Below are 10,255 nucleotides of genomic sequence, written 5' to 3'. Positions count from 1 at the left end.
ATGGAATTGGATGTTGTGGCTTCAAAATACACATTTAGTGTGACAATAATATGTTTGTTTTGTATACAGGAATAAGCAAGGTAACAAGTCTTTTACCATCATTTACCTAAGAAGATAGTGTTTTGAATGTGAGGTGTTCTTTGTTAAATGGTGTTTACAATATGTAATTTTTATCTTTTGCAGAACAGCATGGATCAAGATTTATGTGTTAGAGTGATACGTGGGCATAAATGTGCTAGTAGTTATACTCGCAAAGTTTACACATATGATGGTTTGTACAAGGTAGATTATGATTTTTGGTTGTTATCAAAGAATTCCATAAATTTTTCCAAAGTCCATGAAAGTTGTTTTTGTGTTAATTGAGAGACCACTGCTAATGTCCAATCATATCTTCAATCTTCAATAAAGTATATAATAGTTATATGGATACAGACCATGTAATTTTCTTCACTATTTCTCTGCTACTTTCAATTTATTTCCCCTATATTTTGTTCATTCCCATAATTTTGGTTAAGCTTCAGTTTGATGTAGTCATTTTTCCCAACAATACATATGCGTGGATGTATTAGGCATTTGATTCTTTGTAATTTTAGAATTATAAATGCTATGCTTTCATAGTTTTTATTGTCTGAAAGTTGTGGGAATATTTTTTGTCTGAAAGTTGTTGGAATATTTTTTGTTTCTCTTTGAGCCGTTGAAATTTAAGAAATTTGATAGTATTATGTTATGGTGTTAATTGTTCATTTGCCACTTTTTTTTTGGTGGGGAGAGTGGCGTTTATTGATTTTCATTATATTGTTTTCATTCCTCTGCCTTGCAAATATTCCTTCTCCCTCCTTTTAGAAGTACAAGTAGAAATTGGTGCAAATCTACAACTGGTGACAAGCTAAGGAGCCCATTTCCATATCGTACACATACCTGTTGATACTTTTCAAATATTGCCACATATGATACTTCTTGAAATTGCGGAAAATTTGAGATATTGGACAAATCTCTTATCTTAGTGGATGAAGTGCATAATAAGAATTTAATTTCGAGGAATTACAATGCCTTATTTTTTTATGGATAAATTAGGATGCATGCATGATAAACAAAACTAATATTAACTTGCAAGTACAGATTTTTGACAAACCTATTGTCACCTTTTTATGAGAATATGTGAGACAATCAATGTTGATATGGCACCTCCCTTTCTACGTGTGTGTGTGTGTGTGTGTGTGTGTGTGTGTATCAATTGGTATAACTATACTCTTATCAAATCTCTATCTTATCTTTTTTGAAAATTACTGTATTGTTTGCACTATGTTGTCACATATCTCATTTTCATACCCATAAATATTTGTTTCTGTACTTTATAGGTCACTGAGAGACGTTGTAGTTCATTTATTTATGATCTTTAGATTCTGAAAAATAACATTTGATTTGGTAACTTATCTACTTTTTTTTCTTTGTCTTCTGTTGAAACATCTTTCTGATTTTGTCCATGCATCTTCTTTTAGAGTAATTAGGGATTTTTATATGTGGTTGGAAAATTGGACATTTTTAGGTCTTTTTTTGATCGTAAGTGCTTTTGCATTGAAAGGAATTAGATTCTGTCCTTTTATCCTTTTTCTGATATTATTGCCCCCTCACTGTTTTTCTTAGTTTCTTCTTCATTCTCTCTCTCTTAAATACTCTGAATGATCTGATAATTTTAATGAATTTTCCTTTTAAAGAGATGATATGTCTATTTATATCCTACGGATTTGCAATCAATATTAGATTCCTTAATTTTATAGGGGCAGACTATAATTTTTTCCTTGTATCTTTCTGCTAAATTACTTCATTTTGATAATTATATCCTTATAAAATTCTTCAGCTGGCCAAATGTCTAATGTGTTTCTTTTTCATTATCTGTTAGGTTGATCATTTTTGGAAAGAGAGAGGTGTTGCTGGATATATTGTTTTTAAGTATCGTTTAAAGCGAATTAAAGGACAGCCCAAATTGGTCACAAATCAAGTAATCTTCTTTTTGTTTCTCTTGGCATTTTTGTGTATCAGTCACAACCTAAGTTTGAACTATATATAGTGATCCAAGAACAATGTGTAAGCACTTTGATTTATTGCTATGGAATTATTCTCACGGTTATACATGGTTGGGGGGATATTGTTGCTCTTATATTGAAAACACATTTGGTAGAAGATTGTAATGTTACCTATAGCACACCGACATTGAACTAGTTAAGTATTACATCTTAAAATGCATTTCAAAATGGGCGCTGTCAATTCTCTAATACTTGTTGGAGACATGTCTGATACCACATGCCTCTAATGATTTGAATAAGTTGAGCGCTCAGCTTGCTTGCCTTGGGCATGGAGAGGATAATGTCACCTTAAAAATAGATATTTGGGTGAGAATTACTAAGACTTTATTTGCAAACTAGTGCTCTCTTGTGCCTTTTCTTCTAGGTGATGCATAGCATTTTCATTGTTGAGTCTTGGTTTTCTCATTTCCGTACATGATTTTATTCATATGTAAATAAGTATTTCTTGAGTATTTCTGTAGATTTTATTGAACTCTTGCTGTGTCCATGTCCTGATTTCAAATAATTATTTCTGTTAGCATGTCTGTTCCACATCTCATCTAGTGCAACATAGACTTATTCTTCTGGTACTTGACTCAAAAGTTTTTGTACATTTTCTTGCTTTGACTCTTCCTTTTGAATACTTTTTGGTTGCAGTTTGAAATTTTCTTCCGAATGGATTTCTGGGCTGCACAAAAGTCATATTTTAGTACTTGATTATCTTTTCTGGTCTTTCCAATGATGAAAACATCTTTATTGCTCATATTACTGGTCTCAATTTTAGCTTGACTTCTTGAATCAGGTAGATTTTGCTAGGCGGCGAGTCTCTAACGGTCATTTTGAATTAGATGGGTATGAATTCTATAAGCTGCCACATTACTGAACAAGTACTTCCCGTGTACTAGGGCTATGACCTTTTGTTATATATATATTTTAGAGAATACTAATGAATATGTATATTTCATCCGCATCAGATTTATTATTTGAACTTAAGTCAGTTGTTTTTCTAGATTGGTGTGTAAGGACATCTGTGGTGGTCAAGAGAATATATGTATTCCTGTTACAAATATATGTGATGTTCCTCCTGTTGTACCCTCAGGTAAATTCTAATATCTAATTTTTTAGCAATTTATGTTTAATTACAAGGGAATACATTTTATGAGGAAAAATTCAAGTTTTCTGCAATTATTCATTTCTTCATAACGTTTACTCCATTTGATGATGTTATAATGACATTATCTGGGGTTTCTTTTCCTCTAATGACAAATGACTAATTTATGTTTGTTTTATCCTTAAGGGCCTCTCTTGTTAATTTAATGTTTTTTCTCTGCCCTTCTGTGTTGCTGTTTTTACTCTTTCTTGTTTTTTTTTTTTATTGTCTTTGCTGGTAGACTATTCAAATTGCCTATTTGTGGATGGCATTACTTCTGACCAATTACTGGAATTGTAGGTTTTAAATATATCAAGTCTATTCAAGTTGCAGAAAATGTAATTATCCCTCCGGATGCTCCCGGATGCAATTGCAAAGGAAAATGTACTAATGCTGCGAAGTGTGATTGTGCTCGACTTAATGGCAATGACTTTCCATATGTGCACCAAGATGGTGGCAGGTGAGATTTGTACTGTTGGTTTGACGTCAATGAGATAAATTTTAAATATGGATAGTCTATAGTTTAATCTAGACGATGGCTTAAAAGGATGTGCATAATGGTGGCCATCAGAAACATGATTGCTAAGTAATTTATGTAATATATCATCCATGATCCCGGACCTCTTATTCAATTTTTGCACATTTCATGTCTTTCTGTTGTTATGTAGCTTGCCTTATTCAGTTATTTGGGTAAATGCCCTGGAAGTAAACATGTTGGTTGAATTGTTTAAAGATTTATGTTTTCCATTAATGTTGAATCATTCTTTTTCTTTCGAATTTTGATATCAAGTTTCTGCTGTATCTGTTTCAGATTTATTGGTCTTATTTTATGTGTGAGCCATGTATGTTTATCTTGAAAGCTTTGTACTTTTTTTTTTGTTTTGTTTCTTTTCCAGACTAGTTGAACCAACGGATGTTGTGTTTGAATGTGGTCCAAGATGTGGCTGTGGACCTAGTTGCCTCAATCGTACATCTCAGCAGGGAATGAAATACCAACTTGAGGTCTTGTAACCAAAATCAAATAGTAATGTTTTCTGGGTATCTAACTTATGTAACAGATGATAATTCACTTTTCTCTGAACAGGTCTATCGTACGGAGAATAAGGGCTGGGCTGTTAGGTCTAGGGACTTTATTCCTTCAGGTGCTCCAGTTTGTGAATATGTTGGAATTCTCAGGAAGAATGATGAATTAGACAATGTCTCAGGGAATGACTATATATTTGACATTGATTGCTGGCAAACAATGAATGAGATAGGAGGAAGAGAGGTACCAATACAGTTAAGCAAGAATTGTAGTTTCTGTGGCTATTTGACATCTCTTCTTTCTTGTTGGGTGGATTTAACTGTTCAAATATAAGAAGCACGCAACTTGGGGATTATTTTTTTTTAATTGCAGCAGCTTTATATTTGCGTAATTGTGTTGTTCTCCCTGGTTGGTGGTAGGCAAACTTTTGCTAAATGGTTTTTGCTCTTTATGTTGAAGTACAACAGAATGTTAAAAAGAAAGGGTTAAATTATAGTCATCCTATTTGATTAGAGTCATCTTATACAGAAGCTATCAGTTGGATCACTTGTAATTTTATGTCAGAACATTCCTCTGAAGTTTCTTTTCTCTGCAGCGGCGATTACGTGATGTATCTCTACCTTTAAGTGGTCATGCTAAGGAAAGATATGACAAGATATCAGAAAATGGACCTGAGTTTTGCCTAGATGCAGGTTCTTATGGTAATGTTGCCAGATTTATCAATCATAGCTGTGAGCCTAACCTCTTTGTTCAGTGTGTTTTGAGTTCCCACCACGATGTTAGACTTGCGCGAGTGATTTTGTTTGCTGCGGATAACGTACCTCCTATGCAGGTAAAGCTTCTTTCTGCTTCATTTTTATACTGTTTTTATTTAATCTTATTTTTATGCCCCAAAGCATAATGAAAGTGTGAATTCAGATGGTTCCTACTTTGATTTGCGTGGAAATTGAGGCTTGTCGTCATGGTGTTTTCTCTTAGTAATTTTAATGATTGTAATGTTTTCAGTTGTCAAATTATACACTTAAATTTGATAAAAGGTTGGAAATTGTATTAACATTTGCTAAGCGGCACACGCTAATGATTGTAGTGTGTGTGTGTGTGAGGGTTATAATTATAACCCTTTCACATTTGAGGGTTGTAGCTTCATTGCTTTTAATATCTAATTTGGAGAGAATTGACGAAGAGGTTTGGAGGATATGAACCTCCTTCATGAACAGCCAGTGACATTGTTGTCTCCTTTTGTAATAGACCTGCTATTTTCACTCATCATCATTCAACAAATATGATGATAATGAAAGTTTCGTTTTGGGTAGTGTTCTTAATACCTTGGTTTGCCCTAATAATTTCTAAATTACATTTTTGGGACCTAATCCATAGCTTGAACTTTAATTTATGTTTTAGATTTTATATATCAACAGATTTCTCGGAATAACAATGTTCAGTGTTACAAATAGGAACTAACTTATGACTACGGATACGAACTTGATAGCGTCGTCGGTCCTGATGGAAAAGTAAAGAAGTTGCCGTGCTATTGTGGTGCGCAAGACTGTCGGAAGCGTTTGTATTAGGCAGATGAAGTTTCTCATCTTAGTAATATTGTGTCGATTCACCACAAACCTCATTTTTGTATGTAGGGCCCACAAGTCAAATTCAAATGTAAATTATCTTACAGGATTTTTATCTAATTATTATTTAGTTTTATATCAAATTTTGTGTCTATTAACGTTGTGCTCGCTGGAATTCATTATTCAAATATGTTTATCTTTGTATTTCTAATCTGATGCCCTTTTGATAGCATATATGTTGTAAATGGCATAGTAGTTTTAAAAAAGGTTTAAATCATTACGTTCATTTTGATTTGATGAAGTGACAAATTGGAGAGCAAGATTATGCCTTTGCTACTATCACATTACTTTTGGAATTAACCGCTAACTTTGAGTTGCTTCTTGGATAAGTTAATATATAGTGGCCGGTTGGCCGTTGGGGGTGGATTGGCCAAACCCACTAAACCAATTAATATTTCTTTTTCTTTTTCTTTTTCTTTTTGGCCCTTGGGGGTGGATCGGCCACCCCCAAGGGCATCCACCTCCAATCGGCCCATGGGGGTGGTTTGGCCACCCCATGGCTCAATTGGGGTTGCCAACCACTCCTTTTTATTTTTTAATTTTTATCATTTTAATTTTGATTTTAAAATTAATAAATTTTAAACAATAAAAAAAAAAATGGGTCATGTCACCTATAATTAAAATGGCTAAAAGATGGACTTTTTATTACAACCAAGCATTTCTCAATATTTTTAGATGCTTATTGTGACATTTTGCTGGTTTTGGTTGTCGGATCTGTCCTAAAAATAAAATTGTATCACATAATTTTTACTTGATTCTTCATGGTTCAAGGCTCTTAACATTTGGATGATACTTTTTTTTTTTTTTTTTGTGGGAATTACTGATGTGACATAAAAGTAAAAATAATTTTTGAGTGTTTTGTGCTTTAGGTTACTTGCTAATATTTTTGTTCTGAAAACAAAAAATCAAAGTGAGAAAGATAATAATTTAACAAAGAAAGCCTTGAGTATCTCACACAAAAAAAAAAAAAAAAAAAGGCCGTGAATGTCAAAAATTGATCTTATACTGTCAGTCCCAAAAAAATTGCACAAAATGACTTTGTGCCGTTACTGAGGGGTGGTTAGACGGCCACTCCCATGGGTAGTCTGTAGCTGACGGGTTACCCCCTATGAGTGAGATCTGGTGGTTAATCATCAAATACCTTTGAATGCAAATCATTTTATGGTTAATACAGCACTTTAATGTGATTATCACATTAACACATGCGGAATGTATAAAACGGACTTGTAGCATTTTTTAGTGGTAAAAATGTATAGCCCTTTTAAAACCTAAAAGACATTAACGGTGAGTAAAAGTTGAAATCAAAAGTTTTTATATTTCTATAGCATGAGTAATTCTACACACTCCCACATTTTCACTCTCACTCCTTTAGGTGTGAGAGTAATTTTAAAAGGAGTATAAAAGTAAAAATGTGTAGCATTTACCTCTTTTCATTTACATGCTATTATTATTCTATTCCCCTCATGCAAATGGAATGGAGCACGTGACATAGACGTAGCTTGATCCCTCACTCCCGGAAGGGGTTTAATTAGAAATGCATATGAAAACGGTTGAGCTGTGGTGAGAAAGGTATAAATCCTCACCGTCTCTGTTAAGCGGGCAAAGGTCAAAGGACATACCAATGGGCAATCAATCACCTAAACTAGCTGTAAAACACATATTAGTCTTTGTCTGCCACTTAAGTCCAAACTAAGATCCGAAGATCAAGTGGGTGATTAAGAAAGCTAAAACGCAATTATGCGTAAGAGAAAAGGAAAACCTCAATCTTAGATATAGGGTAAGGGTAGGACATCCTCGTAAAGATGGCCATCTGTTTCTTACTTTTCCATCCTATTACTCTTTCTAACAAAGACCAAATCAATACTTATCAAACACAACTTCATTTACACGATTCTTATACTCATATGGGCAGATATTAACTAACCAATAACTTTAAGTTTGAGTTTTTTCCATAAAAAATTAAAATTAAAAAAAAAATGGAGATTTTTATATTCTGACCTCCTTTTTTATTTTATTTTTTATTTTTTTATAAATTTCTTAAATTTTTGAAAAATCAAGTCTTATGTAGTAAGGGAACATAAGCAATAAGCTCCGACTCAAGTAGTCATTTCTAATTTACAAAAAAAAAAAAAAAAAAGAGAAGAAGAAGAAGAAGAAGAAGAAGAAGTAGTAGTAGTTGTAGTCATTTCTCTATACGAATTAGGAATTTAATACACTTCAAAAAACAAAATTAGGAATTTAATATGGGGACGGGACTGCATGAATTGATTTTTTTTTTTTTTTTTTTTTTTTTGAGTGGCCAATATCATAATAAAGTAAAAAAATTATGATTATTTTTGTTAATAAAATTTGGGGGTTGGGGGCCTCCCCCTCCCTGGGTTTGTCCCTACTTATGCGTAAGATCATTATTTTTCAAGTCCTCATTTCTCCATAAGAATCCTCCATATAAATTAGGTAGAAGGTGAAGCCATCAGCATAAGACTTATTATATAAATCACGGAAAAATGATATGCTCAATCTTATTTGGAGCACATCTTTCTAACATACACAAATAAAAAATTGTAGGATTATCAATGTGTCTCAAGATGTTTTTACATGCAACATCTTATAAATTTGGAAGTGTCATTGTTCCCATTTTTGATGGCTTTGTCGTCACTTGAACTATTTCAAAAAAATAAAAATAAAAAACAATTACAAAAAATTTGATGATGGTTTTGAAAAATATTTTTTGTTTTTGGTTTGAGAGATGAGAAGTGTTTTTTTTTAAAAAAAAAAATAAATGAAAATACTAGATTTCAATGGTTAGAAACTATTCATTTAAGGCGAGAGTTATGACGTTAGTCGTCTAATTGGCCACATTCATTAAACCTTTAAAGGCCGATGGCTGCGACCACCCTAAAAAAAGTGGGTGAAGATCGTAAATTTAGTTATTGACTTTATATAATTTCAAATGACTTATGTAATCACAAATTTAAGTACACCATCCCAAATGATTAAAAATAGGTCGTTGGAGACATAGTGTAATGTGAATTGCAATCCGACTCTTAGTCCCTGACTGTTCTAACTTCTTCTAATTTTGGGTGATGATTGATGGAAATTCTTGCTACAATTTTTGGTGGTTCTCACACCTCACATGATGGTGAGACAGTGAGATATATGTACAAAAAATAATAGCCTCCTCACTCATGTGTAAAGGTCACTACTAGTCTTGATTTTTTTTTTTAATTTTTTTTTTTATGGACATGTTTCGTATATCCTTATGAGTTATGATTATTAGAATTTTCAGAGTTTTGTTTGAGTTTTTTGTTTGAATAGTTATAAGAAGTTATTGATGTGATATAAAGATAAAATGAAGTTTAAATTTTTTTTTAACTAGAAAAATAAAAACAAATTTGTTTATATATATATATACTTTGTTTATTTAGAGAAATGAAAAAAAGAAAAAGAAAAAGAAAAAAAGTGTGTGATAGAAAATATTGGAGATGGCATTCTTTTGTTAAATGACAAGATTATCTGAGCGTATATAAAAAACTAAACTCGTTATATCTGTAATAAATACGTCCGCATCTTTTTTGATTTAACATCTTTGTCATCAACGGGATAAAATGCTTATAATGCAAAGAAAAGGACAAAAAAGACATTCAACATGAACCGGGAGGTTGCCATCTCCCCTTGGGCTTCAAAAGTGATTTTCATATCGTCCCCAAGAGATAATTCAATCGGTTAAGATTACACCTAATAAATCGGATATTACTTAGTTCGAATCCCTCTCCTTTCTTGTGCAAACATAAAAAATTTATTAAAAAAAAAAAGGGTGATTTTCATATCATAATTCCCTTAAAATATTAGCACATAATTCTTTGGAGGCGCGTGCAACTCAGTAGCTTTTGCCGTCACAGTTGTCAAACGGAGTTACGGAAAGCACAATCACAATACGAAAGCTGACTCTTTTTTTAACGGAACCCGTATATATATATCACCTCCTTCCTCAAATGTAGGGCTCCTGGTGACTACGAACGAAGTTGGCTCTTTCTTATTATCGACACCTACTTCAGCATTTGAAAAATGTTTTTAAGTAGAAAACAACATTGAAGGCCATGCGTGGCGTGGGTAGGTGTTCTTTTGCTTACTAGCTAGAAGACACTTCATCGGTTGCATGTATTTGCTATGATGTAAGCTGCCTAATTATTATAATAATAATTATAATTTTTTTTTTTTTCTAAATAATCTCTTTATTATATCATTACTCTTTTTTCTTTCACCAAACCAATCAGCCCAAGGGATTTATAATCTTAGCCCCCCATCAATTCCTAAAGTAACCCTTACAGACAAGGAGGAATATATATATATAAAATGGCAATTTTGTCTATATTTTTAAAAGAACATAATGAAT

At 32.6% G+C, this 10,255-nt stretch overlaps 1 protein-coding gene across 1 annotated transcript in view; it reads left to right on the top strand.

Moving 5' to 3' along the window:
- The window catches only part of LOC132179808 (histone-lysine N-methyltransferase, H3 lysine-9 specific SUVH4-like), a 14,008-nt gene extending 8,043 nt beyond the window's left edge, over nucleotides 1-5,965 (top strand). The window contains exons 8-15 of the mRNA XM_059592591.1: nucleotides 1,901-1,999; nucleotides 2,866-2,915; nucleotides 3,074-3,162; nucleotides 3,514-3,673; nucleotides 4,110-4,215; nucleotides 4,298-4,480; nucleotides 4,833-5,069; nucleotides 5,692-5,965. Coding sequence (XP_059448574.1) covers nucleotides 1,901-1,999; nucleotides 2,866-2,915; nucleotides 3,074-3,162; nucleotides 3,514-3,673; nucleotides 4,110-4,215; nucleotides 4,298-4,480; nucleotides 4,833-5,069; nucleotides 5,692-5,805 — 1,038 coding nt within the window. The 3' untranslated portion in view covers nucleotides 5,806-5,965. The remainder of the gene's footprint in view (nucleotides 1-1,900; nucleotides 2,000-2,865; nucleotides 2,916-3,073; nucleotides 3,163-3,513; nucleotides 3,674-4,109; nucleotides 4,216-4,297; nucleotides 4,481-4,832; nucleotides 5,070-5,691) is intronic.
- The last annotated feature ends 4,290 nt before the right edge of the window (nucleotides 5,966-10,255 follow it).

The sequence above is a fragment of the Corylus avellana genome, chromosome ca4 (genome assembly GCF_901000735.1).
Source record: "Corylus avellana chromosome ca4, CavTom2PMs-1.0".
Taxonomy (NCBI): domain Eukaryota; kingdom Viridiplantae; phylum Streptophyta; class Magnoliopsida; order Fagales; family Betulaceae; genus Corylus; species Corylus avellana.
The sequence above is the reverse complement of the archived record's forward strand: the minus strand, read 5'-3'. Positions and strand labels throughout refer to the sequence as shown.